Genomic DNA, 23,509 nt, shown 5'->3' with positions numbered 1-23,509 from the left:
TTGATGCTGAAGTATTTTGAGCCAAAGCACTGAAATACAGGTTTGTCATGGTCAAGAAGGCATTTTTTATTTACTTCCCATCTTCTTGGTAAAGGTAGTATTTACACTGTTAATAGCATATAAATCCGAATTTCTGAACTTCATAAGTCAATTTGCTATTTTTAGTTGCCGAATGAACTGCATATTACATACAAATTTTTGAATTTGTCTGTTGTGATAGCTACACACAAAAAAAATAGATGCACAATTCTATAGACAGCCTTGGTCTTGAGACTCAGCCAAAAAAAAAAATAGGCATTACAAGTTTTACTGTTTACTTTTGGTGACTAATATCAACTGTTCAGCTTCTACAGCTTGATCTGGGAAAAATTATATGCTACAGAGAAAATTATTCTTTCTTAGAAATCCAGTTTTCCATTCATAATACATTCTATCACTGGTAAAATACATTCATTCAATGCACAATGGGTTCAACAGCAGTTTTTATATTCTTAACATACCAAATTGAAAAGAGAGGAACAGCAATTATAGCCTTTTTTTCCTTATTCTTGTTAGCTCCCCCAGTTATCTATTATCTTTCTTGTAACAGCTCATTTGAAAAACTAACAGCACAGCTGCCTAAGCTTATCTACTTGGCTTCTTTGATGCTGGAATGTGCTTTTTGTTTTAAAGTTTCAAATGAGGGAATGTCCCTCAATTTCAAGTCGAAATCCTGGAAATAGCTAGAACTCAAGTCTTATATTGGTTTAAAAATACCCAAACAAACCTCATAAAGGTAACATGATAACAAAAGAGGAACGTCACCTACTTCAACAGAATGATGCAGATAAGCTTTGGCCAACTTCATCTGGTCATTTCTGAGAAATTTATTAAATTGGACTTAAGGCACATAACAGCATTGACACTTCAAGAAACACATGAGTGTTGCTTTCTGAAGCATTAGTAACATTTCTTCCCACATCTAAATTGCCACACAGGGAATTCTGCAGAAGCTTCCTGTCTTTAATGAAATTATTCTGTTTCACTTTAGAGTTAAGATACATGATCAATCAAATACTACCCAAGCCAGTGTTATTGTTTTTCATGAATACTTTTAATCCACTGAAAAGCTAAAGCAACACGTGCCTGCTCAGGCCTCACAAAAAGCTGCTACACAAATCCATTTTACATTTTGTTTGTGATGAGCATAAAATGTGCAGAATAGCCAAACTTGTGAAAATTTTACCAGGACTTCACAAGATGCCCTGAAAGAGCCCCAGTCCTGGCCGGGAGAGCTGACCAAGGCACAGTGCTGAACCACGACAGCCATCAGCTCTGGAATTACCACGATTAACAAGGAAAGATGTCCCCACACCACGCTAACGACAGGCGGAGAAGAACGCACAAAGAGGGCATATAGAAGATCACATCTCTCCAATTGTTATCGCTTTGGGGTACAGATTCAAAAAGACAACATAAAGGAATTAATTACATTTGGGACTAATTTTTTTTTTTTTTAAATAAAAGCTGAAATCACAAAACAAAATTGCGTTACTGAAATCATGGCAGAAGATTTCAGCAGCAACATTCGCATGAAAGCCTTATGAGTCTGATAAATGTTATTTGTTTAGTTAATGTAGAAAATGGAGAATGGAGTGTACAAATGACAATCTAAAAACACTATTTTCCATTTGGGTCAAGATCTGGCTTTTTCCAGTCCTGAAATTCTGACACTAAAGCAATCATGGAAAAGAACAGTTGCAGAAAGAAAATGGAGTGTGTGAGACTTCATTTCAACTTAAAAAAATAACCCAATCAGTTAATCTCATTGCAGAGTTTTGCAGGAGCACTAACTACAGAAGCTGAAACATTGCCATAAATCATCAGATATTTTATTGTCGTAAACATCTGCTGCTCCTAGATATAGATATGTAGTCAAGGGAGCACTTGAAAAGAAATAAGGAATGTCAGGTACACTAGTTACTGAAAAGTAATTTTCAAACCAAGATTTCTTTTGCTTTTGCCATTAGGACTGAGCAGTTCATGAAGTTATACAGACATTAATGGTTACACTGATTTATTGTATTTCCAAATGAGGACCACATCTTCTAAACCTTTCACTGAATCAATGCCAAAAGACTGTTCAAGACATTGGAAGAACAATGCAGTATTAAGCTCACAAAAAAAAAAAAAATCTTAGCCAAATCCATAATTTCCAGCAGCAGATATTAATGTTTGTTTTGGGATTCAGTCATCTGAGTAAATACTGAACTTTCAAAAACCACCTAAGTGCAAAGGAGTGCAAGGCAGAGTCCAAAGCAAGGCTCGTGCAAGCTGGTACGTCTCCACAGCACAGTGTTGTTCTAAGCATGCGGAGTACTTTGGGTCCAGAATTTGCATTTATGTGGCACAGAGCCTCGGCTGATGCCTCCTGCCTTTCAGCACAGCTTGTTAGCTCAGGCTCCGCGCCAAACTGACAGGGCTACACAGCACCAGGCTCTGGAGCCGTCTCTATGCTGTACTCACCGTGCTGTATAAGCAGCAGAATAACACCTATAGATCAGACGCTCTGTTTGCCACATATATGCTTTTGAAAGTCCTGTCTCTTCCATCTCTTTACAGGTACACTTCTCCCTCCTGAAAGTTTTGGAGACTATTTCCTTATAGTGATGGCAAGCAAACTCTTCGCTCTGGATCCTCCACATGGAAGAACATTAAGCAGCCATCTCCCTACTTGTTTCCCTGCAGCTTATGCCACGTGGGTTTCCACCTACCTACCCAACCTTTATTACTGGGAAAAAGAAACGCTTCCACTGCACTTGATCCCAGAAAGTGTGACTCCCAGATTTGTTGGCACTAGGGTTTTGTACATCCAGTGGTAAGACAGGCCAACCACAGCTCCAGTAGCAAGGCAGTTGTTTCTTTTCCTCCTACACAAACAATTAAAAAGAGACTTCTTCTGCCTGCCAAGTCTGCTTTCTTGTAAGGACATTGACATTTTCAGACAGATGTATTAGTACAATATGTACCATGTTTCAAAAGGCCTGGTTTGAGAAAACTTAAAAAAAAAAAACCTCAAAGAAAAAGCGTGTCTTGAAAAACACATAAACCAAATCGAAGTATCAAACTAGTTTGGGAATAAGCAAACAGCATTTGTTCCAGGAATCAAAAGTAGCCTCCCCAAAGGTGTGAGAAATGAGAGGGCTACAGATTGGAAAAGGTTCATAAGAATAAATAAAAGAAAGAGACTGGAAAGAGTGAATAGTTAAAAAAGGGTAAATTGCTAAATATGCTCCTTTAAATGCTCTTTAGTTATACATTTATTACTAAATTTAACTGTTTTAACTGTTGACCACAAATGAAACTGATAAATCCTTACCCTGAACAGCCAGTGATACAATGCCTTGTGTGTCTTCAACTCCATACATGACATCGCAGCGATACACCCCTGCATCACTGGCACGCAGCTTGGAGAAAGTCAGCGAAGCGTCTCCAGTCTCCTCTGAATGGGTCGGAACAGACACTCTGTCTTTGTAGCTTTGACCTATTTTGATGTTGCCATTTTGGGCCACCAGGACTGTGGTTTCTTTTGCATCTTTTGCACTCTTGTCCAGTTCAACCTTTGACCATTTGATTCGAAGATACTCAGCTGCGTAGCTGGAGGCTATAGTGGGTGTGGTTGAAAAGAAGCATGGCAGGACTGAAGTACCAGAGAGGGAACCCTTTACCACGTTTTTTTTTTCTGCTTTAACTAGAAAAAGGGGAGAGATGGGGAGAGAAAGGAGAAATCACATTAGTGGAACAGCAAAATTGTTATTTAATGATTCACAGACATGCAAGACCTGAAATCCATGAACCTTGTAACAGGACTGATTAGTATAAGCTAAAAGAGTTTGCATAAATATGCTCGACTGCTGATGGAGCCCTTTTCCATTTGGGCCACTTTAATTCACTGCTCCTTGACTTGTTTTCTCCATTTGTTATAGTCACCAATTCATTGACCTTCTTTAGAAACCGTTTTGAAATTTTAGATGATAGATGAACTGTAAGAGCTATGTTTTTTTTACTTCAGAGGAGGAAGATCACTGTAAGTGAAAGATGGCAAGTTACCTTGTATCTATTGATGTGGCCAAAAGCATGCATACAGGTGAGCTACCGATGTTTACACATTGCCATACCTCACAGTAGCTTGCTCATTGCTCCTGTCCTAAGAGCAAAACATAGTGCATGCCTTTGCATACATGACATCCCTTACTCCATTATTCTTTCAAGGGTTAACTGTTTTTATTGCATACCTGCTGAAACAAAAGCCTTTCTACTGGGACTCCCCCAGATAGTCATTATTTTAAAATTATTTCCTTGCTGCCTCAGGGACTTTAACACATTGCAGAAATAAAGTATTGCAGGATGTTCAAGCAAAGAAGGAAGTAAAGCACACAGAAAGTCCCTACTTGGCTCAGACTTGACATGATAGGACCTTTATCATTTTTTATGACATCTCCAGCTGCGAACACTTTACAGTGCAATGCTTCCATCTGACAATATCCTGAGGGGAAAGTTGACTGCTGTTCATTCAACCTGCACACAGCAACTGTCTGAAGAGAGGATTTCTGTTCGATTTATTTTTTCACGTGGTGCTATTTCACCATAAATAATGGATTAATGAAGACTAAAAGCTGTATGCACAACAGTATCTATCTTACCTCTTTCACTGTCCTTACTCTAACATTTTTGAAATGTGGAACATGCTGATCCTTAATTTGAAACAAGCTAGGATTCCTCAAATTTGAAAACATAATAACTTAAAATAATAGCCACCAAAAGAATGATACATGAAATATGAAACACCAGCACATGAAAATTATTTAGCTATTTATCTATCATCAAAAATATCATGTCTCTGTAAGGAGGAGAAGATTTGGGGGAAAAGAAAAGAAAAAAAAAAAAGGGAAAATTGCTTATTAAGTTGATTATTTTAACAGAGATAGATGACTTTATACAGCATAAAGTACTAATAGTATTATCTAAACAGGTGCAACACAAGAATCTTCAGCTTGAGAGCCAAGCATTTTCATAGAATTGTTGAATGGTTTGGGTTGGGAGGAACCTTAAAGATCATCTAGTCCAACCCCCCTGCCATGGGCAGGGCCACCTTCCACTAGACCAGGTTGCTCAGAGCCCCGCCCAGCCTGGTCTTGAACATTCCCAGGGATGGGGCATCCACAGTTTCTCTGGGCAGCCTGTGCCAGGGCCTCAGCACCCTCATTGTGCATATTTTAATAGTAAAGTACTAACTAGAAAAATGAGGTAAAAAAAAAAAAAAAAAAAAAGACTGACCAAGGAAGACCCAGAAGTTTGAAAGGCAATCTTCTGGTCCTTTCCATCCATGCCTACCTAACTAGTAATTCTTGGGAACACAATGCAGGTACACTCAATAGGACTGTATCAAAACTGATTAGACCAGCTGTGCCAAAACAGCTGCGTTGCACCCAAGCTCAGCTGAAAAATTCACATGGAATGGCACTGTCTGAACACATTTACCAGTAAGATGCTCACTCTGTGTTTCAGGCATGTGGTGAGATTTTCATTCTTCCATTAACAGAAGCTAGTGATGGCACAATTCACATTTAACAGTCAAATAAAATAATCACTTCATAAACTTGAGTCCAGACCTAGCAAGAATCTATTTGTAAAACAGGCAAAGACAAAAACAAGTCTAAAGGCTTGAAGAGAAGCCTGTAGAAGTTACTGAAGACTAAAGACTAGCTCAAAAGCTTTGATTGTACACGCATTTCTTTAGGGGGGAAAAAAAAAAAAAAATCCATTGAGGATTCTTTCTTTCTTTATTTCCATAAGGAAAAATTCAACTCACCTAGAGTCAGTCGATTGCTAAAAACTAGAAAGGACTGATTTTATCCTGAAAATGTAAATTATAGAAACATCACTGCCTTTTATATCACCTTTAATTTCTTGAAAATTCACTGAGATACAGTGGCCCAAAGATAAAGAAACAGAATGCTCAGTCCTATCAGTTCTGATAGAATTATTGCCAAATTGCACAGGTGGGAGATTAAAATCAGTCTCAAAATATTTGGTGTTTATTATGATCTCTTGTCATCTCTATAGATTACAGGAACTTCTTAAAAGAAAAATTACCTAGTCATAATTATCCTGACTGACAGAATTTTAATAAACTTTTGAGAACTTTATTTCTGGTTATAAGTGATCTGGAATATCAGCACTTAACCCTGAGGAAATTTCCTCTCCTTAAAATTTGTGTATTCACATCAGCAGACTGAAGCCCTTGGCAAACAACACATATCATCATGGTATACAAACTAGATCTATCCCAAAATTGGGCTACATCCCAGAATACGAGATCATGTAGCTACAAATATGACTGTCTAACTGTAGCAAGCATTAAAAAATACTATATAAAAGCACTCTTTGTTATGATGAGAAGAGGGGAGAAGAAAAAGAGAGGGGAGAAGCTTTTCCCTACTGAAAAAAAAATGTATATATTGCACCGAAACATAATATGAAGTCAGGTTCCTACACAGTTCCAAAAAGTTTGATTTCTTGCAGCGGTCCAAGTTAGTCAAGCAGAATTTACTGGTCAATGCAGAAAGCATCAATATCTTCTATTAATCCATATAGCCTTTTTGTTCCTTTAGCATTATTCCTATGCCTATACTGCACATTATGTCTCCTTTTCAGACACTGTCAATGGTATGAGATAGAATCATAGAATCATTTTGGTTGAAAAAGACCTTTAAAATCGTCGAGTCCAGCCATCAACTTAACACTGTCAAGTCTACCTCTAACCCATGTTCCTGTTTCTTAGAAGGGACATAGTGGGCAAAAATATGAACAAAACATTTTGTAACTGTTTGTAAACTGGAACACAAGCTGAGAAAAGAAAGTATTTCCCTACATTGCTTTATACTGTATCTCGACCTCACCACGTAGGACCTAGAATACTTGTAACATCATGTAGTCTTAAACAAGAAGACAGTTTTGAAATGACTAAGCTGGTTGGTGATTAACATAAGCATTTTTTTCCGTCACTAACTAATATGTGTTTGGGGTTTGGACCAGATGACCCTTGAAGGTCCCTTCCAACCCAAACTATTCTATGATTCTATGATCACTCAACCATAATCTATTTATTAGAAAAATACATAGAAAATAAAGAAATAAAATACACAGCTAAGTCCAAATCACCTGGCCACAAACACGTATATTGGCAAAACTCCCAGTAAAGTCCATGGAAGATTTGTACAAAAGATGAGACCAGAGTCAGGCCAAGAACAGCACAATGCAGTCAGATTATGGGCAGACTCAGAAGGCAATGTGCCTTAGCAGCTGGGTATTTTTGTTGTCTTCCCTTGTTTAAATACTAAATATACCCAGCATCACAGTAAGTAGCAGGAAGAGAATGCAGAAAGAAAACTTCTGCCATATGATGTCCAGACAGAAGACAATCCTGTCAGGTCTAACTTACTGGATAGGACTTTGCCACAATTTATTACTGTCTTATTTTCTTCAAAACTAAAGCTATGTCTATGCATTTGTATCAGTTTATTATGGGGATGATGGCATGCAGCACACTCATTCTTAAAAAAAAAAAAAAAAAATCCAGCTTCTCTTTTTGTGCTTTTTTTCCACCAGCAAAACTCCCTTAGGTCCTCCCAGTCTACCATTTCAGCTGCAAAGTCAGCTTATCCTACCAATGACACGTACCCTGGTATCTTCCTTTCAAAGTGGGAGACAAACTATAGAAGAACTTCTTGCTTGAGAAGAATGCCTCTTTCCTAGAATTTTTACATTTTTTCTGTTGTAAATATTGCAAAACTCTTAAAATAGAAATCTAAACAGAAAATTCAAAAAAAAAAAAAAGACAAAATTCTGCCTTTTTTTATTACATTAACCAGACCAGTAGGTCTGTAATGGACAAGAAGTCTGACACTGCTTAGAGGAGTAATTTTGCTATGTAATTAAGCTTAACTGAACAGAATGTTGCTACTGAGTATGTAGACAAAAAACACATGCTTAAAGAGTAAAAGATTCTATTTATTTTAAGCCAAATTTATCAGACAAAAAAAAAAAGAGTTATTTTTTAGTTCATCAGCCACCTGCCTAGACACATGGTATACTGCCCTGTCTACCAGCAGCAATAGAAAGGATCAATGAAATTATGTATTCTGTTGATGTGACTACTAACACCGAGCCTAAAAGTAGTCTTTTCATTAACCATAAATCTTTTAATGAAGATAATGATAAATTAAAATGAATGCACTGCTTACACAAACTTGTATGAAAGTTTGACAGCAGAGGTAACACACTGAGACTCAACAAAATCCCTCACTGAGTTCTTTACCAAGTGATTTATGGTCTGAGCAAGTGAAACAGAGAAGGAGGCACAGAATGAAGAAGAACCAACTACTTTCATATTCTGGAAGAAACTCACAGGAAATCAGGCAAATGTAAATCTCAGCTGCAGAACTCAACATAACATACAAAGACTTCACAGGCACGCACACATCTATGGTATAGCACATGTAAATGTCCTGGTTTTGTTAAAAACAAGACCAATTCTCTTTTAGTGAATTTTCCTTCCAGCTAAGTTCTTCTAAGTGCCTTCCAAGTAACTGCACTTTTCTGAATTTTTGCCTGCATATTTTTCGGACACTGTGCTCCAAAAGCTGATAAGATGACTGGTGGAATGCAGAAGCAGCTCATGTTTAGATTTATTACTATGGTAACTAAGGTTAACTGGTAAAGAGACACATTTGCAAGGAGAGGCGGACAGAACAGGTGACTAAAACTGACCAACTGAGTATTCCATCCCATCCACACCACACACCCTATAAAAGTGGGAGATCACAAGGGTCTCGCTCTCTTCAACCATGGCTGGCATCTAGAGAGGACCCTGTCTGTCTGCCTGTGACCTGAGGCCCAGCATCCCTGAATCCAGTTTCTGGTTTTCTGTAAAGTCCCACCCAGGACTTCTGGGTGCCTGCCCTGCAGCTGCTGAAGCCACGCCAACTCCACGTGGGAGGGACAAAGCTGCTACCTGGGATAATCAAGACTGGTTTTGTATATTTTGTATATTTTCTCTATTTATTAGTAGCATTAGTAAAGCCTTTAAAACCTTTCTAACTTGAAGTCTCTCTTCCTTATTCCTCCTTATCATCTTCCCAATCAGGAGAGGGTGGGGGAGGGATTAACAGAGAGTATTTGCCATGGTTTACTGTTGCCTTACATTAAACCTTGACAGTAGAACATAAACACGAGGGAATGGCAGGAAGATGTGCCAGGTGAGTTTCAGACTGGACATTTGGAAAAGGTTCTCTACCCAGAGGGTGGTGGAGCACTGGAACAGGCTCCTCAGGGAGGTGTCGCGGTCCCAAGCCTGACAGTGTTCAAGCAGAGACTGGACAACGTCCTCAGACACATGGTGTGAACTGTGGGGTTGTCATGTGCAGGGACAGGAGTTGGATTCAATGATCCTTGTAGGCCCTTTCCAACTGAAGAAATTCTGTGATTCTATGTTTAAACTGGCGTATTACTTGTATACCTTTGAAAGAACATATCACACATGGTAATCTAGAGGTTTTCTACTGTCTTCTGGATTACAGGGCTTTCCTGAAAGCACAGTCACTCATGGCACAACAAATAGTCTCTTAAAACGGATGAGATAAACTCCAACATTGCTCATAATCAGAAGGTCCAGCTTATAAACTACAATATCGCAACACCAGCTAGCTCAAAGTGAGTAAATGCCACACTAGCAGTAGGCATAAACCTTGCTCGTGAACTTCTGTCATTAATCCTTCACAAGAACCAGAGCAAACAGCAAAGGTCTCGCAGAGGGTCACTCCCGTGACCCCAGAACCTCACACCATATTTCCTGCTGCCTTCCTGACACACATCTTCTGAGAATGTAAAGTCTTAAAGAAGCCATGCAAGACCATTCTCAATTTGCCCTCAAAGGAAAAATACTTTTGTTGCTACATAAAATCTAATGAGTATGCCACGCAAACACGTTAGGTATTTATGAATGTGACCATTCACAAAGACGAGAATAGACAAAGATGGGAATAATCATTAGTGGTGAATGCATGAAACTCTGTATGCTTACAACTTGCTGTGTTCTGTATTAAGCTTCAGTTTTGTTATTACTTAATATTAAGACTCACAGATTCCAGGATTTACACTATAAAAATAACTGCTGATTTTCACAAATTTCCCATAGAACTCTTGAAAGAAAAATTGTGAACTTTCAGAACAATTTTTCCTGAAAGCTTTTTAAAGGAAATATTGCAATGCATCATATTGAAGTGGCTATTTACTTAAATTTAACTAAGTCATGTGGAGTGATCCAATCCATTGTGAGAACAGAAGCACAGGAATTCGTGTTTCATGAAAGATTTCAAGGCTTCAATTTTATATTTGAATTCAGGATTTAAAAAGAAATGGAAACTTAAGATTCTTAACTCTAAAAATAAAATGTATCTCTGCATTTTTAAGAGTATTTTTTAAACAAAAGAAACAGCTGTACTTGTAAAGACTGTCTTGTAATAATAATCCTCAAAAATGTTATTACACCAACTGACTGGCATGTCTACAAAACAGAAGGATATGAGTTGATATCATAGACTCTATCAGATCAACTCATGAAATAGAAAAAGTTTCTCATCTTTGTCTTCTTCACCGTGGCCATAATTTGAACATGCTTAAGAGCCTCTATGGGAAAAGAATGGCCCACAACTTCAAAAATGAAACGCGCAAAGCTTAGTGTATTCTAGAAACATAAGGGGTTTTTTTTAATTCCTTCCGAAAGATTTAGGCAAATAACGACCAGTCAGAACCTGGTCTGTATTCCTGAGAAGCCCTTACCTGAAAATCCACACAGAACTTGCTTAAGTACTAAAAATTCTACCCTGGAGAAAAAAAAACGAACCATTGATAACAGGTGGAGTAAGTCAGAGGACGTCTAAAGGTGTCATCCCATGTTCTACCACTCCAAGGACCCATCCCACTCCTCCCCACTTCCAGTGATGCAATCCCAGTTCCCCAGTTCTGCCAGCACCAGCATTTGCACAAGGCAGCAAGTCAGATCAAAGGTCTAATCCAGCAGAAAAATAACCTGCAAGAAATGCTATATGCTCTTTCAAACAAGTAATTTACCTGATTCCACCGGCCATATATCTACATAAATACTAGTGTCAGCCCCAAAAAAAAAAAAGCATAAAAACTAGCACCAGAGGACAGAAAATGTGCAGAACTGTTCCAGCTAGTGCTAAAATGTATGTGTGATTAGGCTGATCACGGAACTATGCCCTAAGTAAACATGAAGAGACTCTCAGCAGGTCATAACCAAAATATTAGGCTTAAATTTCTTGACAGATTGTTTTGCCTTTCTTATTCTGTCTCCTTACATGTTCTCCATCCCAAGGCTGATTTTCAGCTAAAATTTTATCTTTAGGCCTCTCCTCGTGTGAGTGATGAACTACCGTTTACCCCACTTTGAAGCTAACTAATAAACGGTAGCAGCTCTTCCTCTATCTAAAACCAGGCATTTCTGTCTTAAAGAAAGCTATAACTCAGAATCATAGAATGGTTTTGTTTGGAAGGGACTTTCAAAAAATTATCTCGTCCAAACACCCTGCCATGGGCAGGGACATCTTCCACTGTATCAGGTTGCTGAAAGCCTCATCCAACCTGACTATGAACACTTCCAATGAGGGACCATCCACAACTTCTCTGAGAGACCTGTTCCAGTGTCTCACCACCCTTACCGTGAAAAATTTCTTCTACATGTTTAATTAAAACCTACTCTATTTCAGTTTAAAACTATTGCCCCTTGATCTGCTCTGGTAAAAACCTCTTTCCATTTTTCTTATAAGCCCCTTTTAAGTATAAGTAGGTTATCAAATAAAAACTCCCAAGTTCACCATGTAGACTGACTTTGCAGTCCATGACATCTTCTGACAATCACTTGCTTCGCCTCTCCAAATTTTTCATATGAACAAATTATTAAATGTCAGCTTACAGACATTTTACTAAGTAAAAAACTGGAGGCAGAAAAAAAAGCTTGACATTTAATAACCAAACCAGTCTAAGCCCTCCATGAATAAGAAAATGGAAGTTCAGCTTTAGTGGCTTGCCCCCTGCCTGAAGCTTTGAATCTGTTGTCCCTGAAAAGTCTAATCATTCTGGCCTGTTGTATGTCTAATAAAAAATGGAAAAACAAAACCAGCTTTAAGGGAGAAACGATGGTAGGAAATAGTAAAGGATGGTGGCCCCAACCTGCTTGAGGAAAAAAACCCTAAAATTTTCATTGGCTACACTAAGCACAGCAGTCTTTTCCTTTATCTTACAGTACTACCCAAAGACTTTGATAGCAACAGTGTGGAAGCTGGGGGAAAAAAAAAAAAAAAAAAGGGTACATTTGATCTTCCCAAACGCTAAAATCAGTTTGAGTTGTTCCTGGAAAGAAAATTTTTAAAATAAAAAAAATTATAAAACAAACACAAGACCAAAAAAAATTCTTGCTTTGAGGTTTGGGAAAGCTATTATCCCAATTTTGTGAGTCTGCAGCAGCTGTAGGGGCCTTTCCTTACAAAAGGTTTGACTCAAACTTTCAAATAACCATGGCAACCACACATGAACACATACTTTAGCATTAGTGTGTAATCACTAAGAGAAGTCATAAAGGCTTCTCCTTTCCACCCAAACCAAGGACCTGCAGCTGTCCTGACAGGTCCCTGCTCCAGAAGCCAGCAGCCTAGGAACCTGCCACCGGGTTAGCTCATGGTGTCCCCCACAACAGGGGGCTGACAGACAGACTGTCCACTCCAGAGGCAGAAACTGGGGCTGCTGGTTTCCCTTTTATCCCACTTGCACGTGGCCCTTTTCACCCTGAATACAGAGAGAGTGTGAGCTGTGACCTGTGGACCCAAAAGGCTGCTGTGGCACGACATCCATGAGCATATGCATTGGGGTCTGACTGGGGGGTACGCCAAACCACTGTTCCGGTAGCCCAAAAATTCTTCCATTTCATCCACCACTTCTGCAGCCCGGCTGGGTCCTTCCCAGGAACCTGCTCCTGCTGTGATGCTCTCGGCACTGCTCGCTGCTCCCTCCATGGCACCAGGCTGAAGCCCACGTGGAAGGAGTCTGCCCCTCATGAAAATTGGCACCCTCACCAATCCTCACCTCATCTACTGCAAGAAGATCCATAGCGGATCACGGAAAATTAATGTGCGAGACATACCTGGCCAAGAGGTCCAACAATTCAGAAGCCCAAGTTAGAGAATTAAAATGCGTTCTTGAATATTTGGAGAAGGCAATTTATTTTGCTTTACACAATGTAAGCCTATGACATTTCCTTTATTGTTACTTGAATTGTAGTAACAGCACTTATAAACCTCAGCAGACACGCATGTAGAAACCTTGTCAAAAATATGCACACCCACCAAGTGTTTTCTTTATAAATCAGTAAAGCAATGAGAAGAACAAGGAAACAAAGTTAATTACATACTGCAGCAAAAAGAGTGGCAGAGGCAAGACCAGGAACCGAACCTCCCAAGTCTGGGTTGTTTCCTGAGTCTTTGAAAGTACCCTACCAACTGGAAAACTTAAATGAATTTTAATAAATGGTTCTCCTGTGTATAACACTTACCTTTAGGTAGCATACATGTTATAACTAATGTAGAGCACATCCATAAGATACTTTTTATACTTAACAACATCTTGACCTACAAATAAAGAACAAAGGAATAAGTAGTTAGTATTGAATTGTGTCCTTATCAAATGTTGTAACTCAGAACATCAATATTTGTCATAGATATTAGAAGCAGTCATCTACTTAAAAAGATATTCAGCAGGACAGTGAATAATTCTTAATATACTGATCTTCTGTCATTTTGTTTACTGGTTTAAATTTATTCCCATATAGTGGTGGCAGCATAAAAGTATAATCTGATGACTTTTTCCTGGCGTGGTGTTGCCAGTCCGGATTCAACCTCTGGGTAGTTTTGTGTCCATAACACAAACTACCCTGTCATTTAGCAACAATTAACAACCCAGTTCATGTCAGAAGGATCTCCCATGGCAAACTTCTCATGAACTTTGATGGTGAGTCAACACCCACATTATGATCCTTCCCATCTGCAAGTTGGTTCCCAGATGGCTTCTTGCTTTCAAGATTTCTCCATATAATATTTTATGGTGGAAATTTGTTACAATGACAATGTGTCCCTATTGAATACAGATTCCTAATGAGTTTCAGGTTACTGAGTCCAGAGTGATACCAAGACATGTCAGTTCCCTTTGCGTTTGCTTCCCACTTCCTTTACAGGCTCCACCTTCTAACAGCTGCAAAGATCTCCACATATATTGCATGTACATAAAAATACATTGCATGTTCATAATAGTGTATCTTCATTTTTATACCAGTTCTTAGTTATACACATTGAACCTGTAAATATCCCAAAAATTTCAAAAGTACACTAACAAAAGCATTACAAGCCCCATAAACATCAACTACTAAAAAGGGTTTATAAATAGTTCCACTTCCATATAGTTACATGTATGTAGTATCTAGCCAGTGACAGAGAATCTTTTCAGCAATAGTTTGTCAAATACCGCTGTTGAAAAATTTTTTATCACAAAATCCTGAGTTTCCTGATATTGCTGTCAAAATACGCTACTTCGGGTTCTTTACTTGGGCAAGTAACCTGAAGTGATAGTTTCTTCTTGTCCAAGAGATTACAGTTGAACTGCTTTAAGGAACACTGAAACAGAGATTTAATAGATGTACATCTGTGTTGCAACTACGGAACTTGTATTGCACATATTTTAGCATTTTATATGTTAATATTTTAGTTCTTTAATACTTACATGTAATGGTTTAGGGCTAAAACATTAACTAATACATTTAGAAACCTCCACAGGCTATACCAAACATAACAGCAAGACACACAGAGAAACATCTTCACGAAACTACTAGTGACGTATTCAGTTTCAGGGAAGTTTTCTCCACATCTTACAGCTGCAGCCCAAACTTCACATGAGCCTGTGCAAATTGGCACCTATCCTGTAACGGCTGAAGAGTTCAGGAAAGATGCAAAACATCTCAAACCAAGCCTTCCCAATGAGGCAATCTCTAACATAACAGCATCATGTTAAGAAATTCCCACTCAAAAGGGCTGAAAACCCGAGAGCTTTTCATTCCCTATACGTGGAAGGCCAGAGCTGGCCGGCTGCAGTGAGAAACATATGCTGCAACCTATTCCCAGGGCGTGGAGGAAAGAATACAGCTGCTTTCCATAGAGCAGAGTGCACGCTGCCAAAGACGCCCCATCTCTGCTTCACTCATTCAATACAGCTGAGTGTACAATGTGATATCACTTATTTTGCAATATTAACTCCATGGAATTTGCAGTTTCTGTGACTGAGTCCCAAACAAGAACTGGGGCTTCTTTGACTCCATTCAGTTTGAGCCCTATCTGCCATAAAGCATTTTTTCTGAAGACTAATAGATACCCTCAACACCATCCAGCCAGCTTTCTCTCTCCCTACACTTACACAAGCCAAGCTGTACATGGAGAAAAGTGGCTATTTAACAACTAACTTTTAAAATCTATATTGTGTCTTGGTATACTACGAATGCCCTAGTAATTCCCTGTAGAAGGTTGTTACAAGTGAGGAGGTTGCACAAGAGCTGCAGACATTGAAGTCCTTTTAATGCAATGGACCAGCCCTGAAATACAGACAGTCACGTGTTTGCTTAGATAAACACTTAAATAATCCTCATTATTACACAATATTTTTTAAAAAAAGGAGAGGTCACACTGAGCCTACAGATGTGCACAGACTAGAAGGCCCTTCAAGCAACCCTTGTATCCTGACACTCCTGGAAGCCTCAAGCCCCAAACCTACTGCAGACTAGTTCCTTCAGTAGCACAAGCACTCTGAAGAGAGAACAAAAAGAACACCACACTTCTCCATCTTCAAAGGTGGCGAACACTGGACCTGCCTGCAAGACAATGCAAAAGCTCTGGCCCCTGTGAAAGCAGAGTAGCTCCAGACCTTCTTTGGAGATGTTCTGTTCACATGTGTTTCCCATGCGTCACACACTGGCTACATCAACAGCTACACAAAAGTTTAGAACAAACTGTTTACAGGTTTAGCTTTCCATGTTTACTCTCCATGTTTACTCATTTGCTTTAATCTCGCTCCCCCTGCAGAAGGCAAACCTTGGCTTTTGGGCCCAGAAACAAGGGAATCAAAGAAATTTGTGGAGAAAAAGAACAAAGGATTTTCTTTTTTTTCTGGTAGACGGGAGTGCAACACCTAAACAGGGCTGGTTGCATGTTGCAACCACCACCTGCTCCACTGCACCAGCCCTGACCAAGAGTACCCGACCATGTGGCACATACCAATGTGAGGCCCATTGCCCTCAGAAGCTCATTGCCAACAATACCATGAAAAGAGGTGGTGTAACCACTTCCACATTTGGTAAGAGGACAAATCATGCTGCCATGCTCAGAGCCAGCTGAGACCTCTGCTCCTGAGCTTCTGCCCTGCGCTCGGAGTCCAGAGTACAGGCGGGACCTCATCTTGCCATCCTTCTCCAGTTTGCCCACAAGCACAGAGCACTGATCCTCAGACGTCATGTTGGCGACTGCATTACAAATGCAATTTGAGGAATCTTATTGAAAAAAAACACAAGTGACCAATCGACCTTCCAGTCACTAAACACAATACATACAACCACAATGAGATATGGAAACAGAAAGACAACTGTGGAAGGATAATTCTGAAGATATACCATGACTGCTGAACCCAGCCATGGGTTCAGGAGAGAGCATTCACAGCTGTGATGGCTACTTAGCCTTTTGCTGAGTAGTGCAGAAATTACACCTGCTGTGCTAAGAGCTCAAAAAAATTACATTGTTTGAGCACAGAGCTTAATATGAGACACCCGTCAAAAATCCACACCCAGCTCTCGGAAAATCATCTCTTGACCTTTTATTTTTCTAAATCTCCTCTACCCTGAGGTGCTTACTCGAGCAATGAAAAATGTTGGGGAAAGGGTCTCATCTTCAGGTGCACCTGCTCCTGCCTCCTCCCCTTTCGCTGGCACAGACTGCAGCTGGCCGTGCTCCCTTGTAGCCTCCCCAACAAAACCCTTGCTCTACAACTGGTTTCTATGTCCCATTCCCACACCCTACAGTTCACAAAGGCCTCTGTTGGCTGGCTGCCATACTGACCCCCTAAGCCCACTGTAATTAGCCAAAATCATTCTAACCATTCTAACCTTTTTCCACAAACTTTTTTTTTTCCTTGGTGTCACTACACTTAGAGTAAGAGAAAGCCATAATACTACAAACACAGTAAGAACATCCTGCCAACTCAAGACCGCAAGACTTGAGTAAGTGTTTAATTTCCACCTTCTGTTAAAAGTATCTCACTTAATGTGACCAAACTGGAGTTGCCTACTGACTAGTTTCCAGCTGGACTGATCCATTCATTAGGAGCTACTACAGACAGACTGACCTATAGTAGTAATTTACACTACATTTTTAAACAGGACACAATCCTGAACATAGTGTCTTTTAACCAAAAGATTCCAAGTCCTTGGCAAGCTTCGCATCTTTAAAAACTAGCAGAAGAGGTTCTTTTTGTGGGGAGAAGGCAAGGCTCCTATTTTTGCGGGCACTGCTACCTTCCCTTACCACGGCAAAAACTCATAGGAGCAGTAAGTTCTGATCAAATTCCAGCTCATGTTTAGTTTGCAATGTAACCTTGATCTCACACCAATGCTATTTTAATTTAACCAGATGGGAGAACATCATGTCCCTCTTTCTGTTTTAAGCCCCAGGTTAAGAAAGACAGTGAACTGTCCTGGTGTGGAACAGACTAAAATCTACCATCCAAAACTATTCTCAATTTCTCTGAAATTAAACAATGAAAAATTAGATACTTTCATAGAGGTGACACTGTCCTTGAAGGCTGCAACTTCTTGGGTCACACCGATATTGATTTAATACGTGCTTCACAGCTGTATTGTGAAAGCCGGACATGTTCCTTAAACACGTAAAAAGCAGCCTCTGCCCATTTACTCTCCTTGTTTCCATAGTGAAATGCACATTCACATAAAATTTAAAAAATAAATAAATAAAAAAAAATTTAAAAAGGGAAAAACCCTAAAAGAACCTGGCACTAGAGAAGTGAATTGAGGTTGCTGCTCCTACTAATGGATAAAACAGTAAATGACACAGCTTTCCAGTGAAACCCCAGCAAGCTGGAAATGACCCATCCGAGATTTAGAACACCTCTTGCTACTTTCCAAGCTCAGCCTGAAACCTGCGCAGCTGCCATCCTTTTTCAAATGCACACAGTCTGCACTTTCTTCTGCTTTTGCAGTCCTTTGATCCTTTTATGCCATCTGACTGTTAATTGCTGACATGTACCAACCTCACCCTAAGTGCTGCCTAATTAACTTTGCCAGTTTCACCATGCCACGTGATTAATTAGTCCACTGTGCTGCCACATGGCAGACTCGGCCAGCATCTGATTCACCAGTGGGGGCTTCTTACCCCACTATCTCTTGCAAGGGTCCTCCTAAGGCCTCCAAGAAGGTCCTAGGGGCACCTGCATCATCCCTTCTTCACCACCTCAAGCACCAGGAGCTGCAGGAGGAACTCTTCCCATGCAGGAGCCCCAACAAGAGGGAGGCTCTGTCTTTAGCTCCGAGCACAGGCAGAGGGGAAAAGTGACCAGAGCACAGTGTGTTCTGGCGCTCCTCACCCTGGCAGCTGCAGAGAAGCTGCTGCCTGAGGACATCACTCCCAGGCCTGCGCTAATTCATACCAGAAGCGGCTCTGGGCTCTCAGACAGCCCCGCAGAGACACAGTGGAAATTATGGGAGGCAGAGCGCGGAGCAAAGTCCCACAGCTCCCGTGCCTGCAGAGCCATGTGCATCCTCATTCTCCTTCTACATGCACCCCAAACACCGGCTCTGCCCCCTCGCCTGCCAGCTTCCAGGACACCTGCAGACCTCTCCAGCCTCGCCGGTACCCACACCACCGGCACAGCAAAGGGAACAAGGGGCACATGTGAACAGCATGAATGGGAAAAAGATACAGAGATGCAGCTTACGGCACCCGCGGGCACGACTCTGCGCCACCTTTGCGGGGCTCAGCATAAGGACCAAAGCGTTGGCTGGGCCAGGGTTTCCTCTGAGCGCCTGAGAGGCTCGTCCAGCGTCCGCACTGGGCGCCCAGGAGGCTGCGTGTGCCCGCATCACCCTTCAGCCGGGCCCCGCAGCGGGAAACCCGCCGGTCCCGCCCCGCTGTCAAACATCGGCGGTGTCGGCTCCCGGGGGGGGGCCGAAACGGTACAGCTCGAAACGCCGCGGCCACAGTTTTATATTTTTTTTTTTTTTTAAATTATTATTATGACGAAGTTTTCCCTCCACTTGCAAGCTGAGGCGGCGGGGGGGGGGGGGGCGGGGGGTGGCACCGGAGCCCTCTGGCGGGAAACCACCGGCTACGGAAACGACGAGCCCACTGCTCGCCGCCAGGGGGAGCGGCGGTGCCGCCGCCACCGCGCCCGTCCCGTTCCTCGAGAGCGGCGGGACCCCCCGGCCCGGCCCCGCTCCCCGCCAGCCCGTCCCCCCCACCTCGGGACCTCCCCGACGGCCACAGGACGCGTTCGAGCAGCGGCCGTCGGCGGCTCCCACAGCCGAGCCCCGGCAGAGCCTCCCGCCCCCGCCCGGCGGCGCGTCCCGGGGGTGGCCGGGTCCGCCCCGCCACAGCGCATCGCCGCCACGGCCAGGGCTCACCGGCCGGCGCTGCGCCCCTCTCGCTCCGCCAAGGCTTACTCACTCCTTTTGGGAAGGAAACTTCCCTTTTCGCTCGGCCTTCTTAAGCGAAAAAAAAAAAAAAAAAAAGACACAAAAAGAACCCCAAACCCACCCAACATTTACACTCTTCCTTCCTGGGATAGGCTTCTGCAACACGTTTCAACACCCATTACTTTTTAAAGAGAAAAAAGAAAGGAAAAGCCATCGGGGCTTAATCCCGAAAGCGGGTACCCAGAGGGAGAGGGGGTGGCCGAGGAGGACGTGACAAGGGGGACAATGAGGGCTGGCCCCGGCCCTCGCCCGCTCCCCGCCGCCCCTTTGTGTGGGGACGGTGCGTGGGGGCCGCCCGGGCGGAGACCGGACGGGGGCTGCCCGCGGGCCCCCATCCCTGCCGCGAGGATCCCGACCCTCTGCCGATGCCACCCCCCTCAACACACACACCGGCTTTTTCCCGCCGTCGAAACTCCCTTATCCTTCCACGATGCTCTCACTTTTCCTTTGTAAAACAAAGGAGAAATCCCGAGGAACGGCGGGGGAAGGCAGTGCCCGTGCCCGAGAAGCTGGCCCTGGGTGTAAAAGGGGGCGTTTTGCTCCACTGACCTTGTGATCCTCGTCCTCACCCAGCGCCCCCCTTTCAGCAATGAAAATGTGGCTCAGAGGACGCCTTGCTCTCCGTCTCCTTTGGGAGAGATGCTGTCTGAGCACCTCGGCCCCTCTCTGCCCTGTGAGCAGCTTTCCAGGAACACCAAGGGAAGGGGGAAGGAAGGGGAAAAAAAAAAAAAAAAAAGAAAAAAAAACCCACCAAACCAAAAGGCGATGGAGGGGAGAGGGGAACACACAAGAGCGCAGGAGACGGAGCATACATGGTTTCCTCAGAGCAAGAAAACCTGGTGGCCGGAGGAAAGGTCCATTCTTGTCACGCCTGCCACACGGGCGCTTTGTGTATTCAACACCCGTAGGAAATAGCTTCCTCCTTTCTCCCTCCTGAGCCCTATCGCACGTCAAGGTGCATCTATACCTTCCCGGCCATTCAACCAACCAGTACCAAAGACTTCTGTCAGAGCTCCCACCCCGAGGCCGTTTATTTCGAAGTTTTCTTTGTTCTCCTCTTTTCACCAGGAGATTTTTGCGAGTACCCGAGCATCCCTTTTCCTCTCTCCCTGCGTGTCGTTGAACTTACCCCAGGTTGTTTAAATTCACCAGTCATCGCTATTTTCTCCTGCTTAAGGTTTGCAGTTCAACTCTTTGTCCTTACAGGTACCAGCAGTGAAACAATAGTTTTAAATATTGCACTGGGTGTTTTCTGGCAATCATATGTAAATATTAAAAAAAAAAAAAAAACCACAAAAAACCAACCCGCATTAAAAGAGTTATAGTTACCTTAAAAGGTAGCGTGTTGCAGAGATTGCAAAAAATCGCAACGTGGTGGCTAAGCTAGTCCAGAGATACCAGCGGCCGCATGAAAGAGTAAATCCCTCGTTAATGCTGGCAGGAGACGGTGGTTCCGGGGTCTCCCCTTCTCCAAGAGCTCGGTCTCCCCTCCCTCCCCACCGGCGAGCACCTGACTCCGAGCTGCGGAGCCTGAACCGAGTTGTGGGCAAAGGGAGCTCGCCTGCAAGTTCAAATGCGAGGCTCAGCCACCCATCATTATTATATCGTTGCACCGTCAGCGCTGCAGAGGAGGGGCGCTGGCTCGGGGAGAGGAGGGTTCACAAAGCTCTGCGAGAGCCTCCTTTGCAATTTGCAAAGCTCCCGCAGCTGCTAGGGCGCAGGAGAGCCCCCAGCGCCTGCCTCTGCGGAGGGGCGCGCCCCGGGTCCCCCTCCCACCGCCCCGGCCACCCGCCCGCCCCCTCGGAGAGCCCTCAGGGAACCCTGGGGGCCCCCAGACCCCAGCCCAGCAGCGGCCCGGAAAGTAACGAGGAGCCCCAGCCCGGGCGGCGGGACGGGTCTCTCTGCTCGCCCGGTATCGGCCCTCCGGAAAGGGGCACGCGGGTGCGAAAGGCGCATTGTTTCCCAATTAAACAATTAACCGGGAAGAGAATGGAGAGACCTCCTCCACTCTGGTTCCCGAAGTCGGTTGAAACGGGGAAAGTGACTGGGACCGAAATCCCTTTTTCCCTTTTGCCTCCCCAGTCTCAGCGGAGGTTGCAATGAAAGAATATATCGGTGCTTGTTCCAAACTTCCCCTGCCGGTGCCAATTCACAAGCAGCCTCGCATCAGCAGCCTCCCGAGCCAAGCTTCTCCACCCTAGTGTTACACATCTCCAGCCACTTTTCTTTTTCTCTCTTTTTTTTTTTTTTTTTTTTTTTTTTAAGATTAGACTGTGCATTTGCTGTCCAAACCTCTCAGAGAGGAAGTCATAAGCAACACTCTAAAGCACCCTTTTACAAGGGACTTTCACCAATTAATAAAGAGCCTGCTGTGCTCTTTGGGCAGCTCCTTTCGCAAAATGTACCTATCTTAGTATGTGGCAGACACTTAAGGCACCCTTCACCAGGCACAAAATGCTGGCAAGAGCTGTACTCTGGCACGTTTCCTCTCCAAGGAGCGTGTGCCACAACCCTCGCTCCTCCAGGAAGGTATAAATCCTGAGCCAGAAAAGCCTGGAGAAATAGGTGTGTCTGATCACACTGCTCTGGGCACGTTTCTGGCAGCCCCAGGTACGACTGCGAGGAAGAGGCAGGAGATATTTTTCCTTCAGTGCCTCTCACTATTTTTCCAGCTCCTCCGTCCCCAGAGTTATGCTGACAGCGGGTTTGAGACGTGCCCAAAGCCCTCATTTTGGAAGACGGCCCCTGGTGCCAAGCTGAAGGAGCAGGAGGTGGGAAAGATGACAGCCAAGCAGTGGAAAATGGAGACCTGGTGGCTTAAACCAGATCAGATTTGTGTGAGCTGTGGCCTGGGTGTGAATGGAGCTGGACAGCTGGGTGAAATCCTTATCTCACCTTCGCAGAGCTTTTTGGTCTTTCCTCCTTAAATAGGGTAAATCCACAATTGCTTGCTTGCTAGCAAGGGTGTTGAAGAGAGGTCAATCCCTTTCTCCCATGTGAACATAGTGTGCAGCAGCCTCTCTGCCACTGCCACCCCTCTGGCACCAGTCCCTTCAACTGCTCATGTATGGGTCAGTCCCTACACAACACAAGTTCCTCCTGGGCAATGCCCCATCCCAACAGAACGGACCTGCTCCACCTTGGGTTGTGGGTTTCTCAATCCTTAAACCTTGTGCAGTGGAATAGCTGCCAGAAATGCAACTCCGTGCTTTCAGTCACTATAAAGAATTGCAGGCATATTTTTGAAGATTTTTGATGCAAATTCACACAAAGGCATCACAGTTCATGCTACGTCACAAGAAAGGCGTTGTGAGAGCTGACTCTGCTCTTTGCTGGCCTGGCCTTCCCTGCCTCCCCACGTGTAGATGGCAACCCTCACTGCTGAGTCTGTGCACAATTCCTCTGCACAATGTTGTGAAGAAAGGGGAAAACTAACACCAAATTTCTCCAGCATTTGTTCAGGCAAGCCTTTTCAGTCCTCCCTGACATAAGGGGGTTGTGTGAGATGCACAGCTAGAGCACTCTTTCCTCTCCCCATTCAATCTCAGCCCCCTTTCAGGCTGCAGACAAAATCCTTTGAGGACACATGCATATGGT

At 43.1% G+C, this 23,509-nt stretch overlaps 1 protein-coding gene across 3 annotated transcripts in view; it reads right to left on the bottom strand.

Annotated features, from left to right (window-relative positions):
- Positions 1-21,452, bottom strand: part of VCAN (versican) — a 112,907-nt gene extending 91,455 nt beyond the window's left edge. For all 3 annotated transcript variants that reach the window (XM_065656131.1, XM_065656130.1, XM_065656132.1), the window contains exons 1-3: positions 21,242-21,452; positions 13,670-13,745; positions 3,359-3,730 (exon numbers count right to left, since the gene is read on the bottom strand). In XM_065656131.1, coding sequence (XP_065512203.1) covers positions 3,359-3,730; positions 13,670-13,739 — 442 coding nt within the window. In that variant the 5' untranslated portion in view covers positions 13,740-13,745; positions 21,242-21,452. The remainder of the gene's footprint in view (positions 1-3,358; positions 3,731-13,669; positions 13,746-21,241) is intronic.
- Positions 21,453-23,509: the final 2,057 nt, after the last annotated feature.

This window comes from Caloenas nicobarica, chromosome Z (assembly GCF_036013445.1).
Source record: "Caloenas nicobarica isolate bCalNic1 chromosome Z, bCalNic1.hap1, whole genome shotgun sequence".
NCBI lineage: Eukaryota > Metazoa > Chordata > Aves > Columbiformes > Columbidae > Caloenas > Caloenas nicobarica.
The sequence above is the reverse complement of the archived record's forward strand: the minus strand, read 5'-3'. Positions and strand labels throughout refer to the sequence as shown.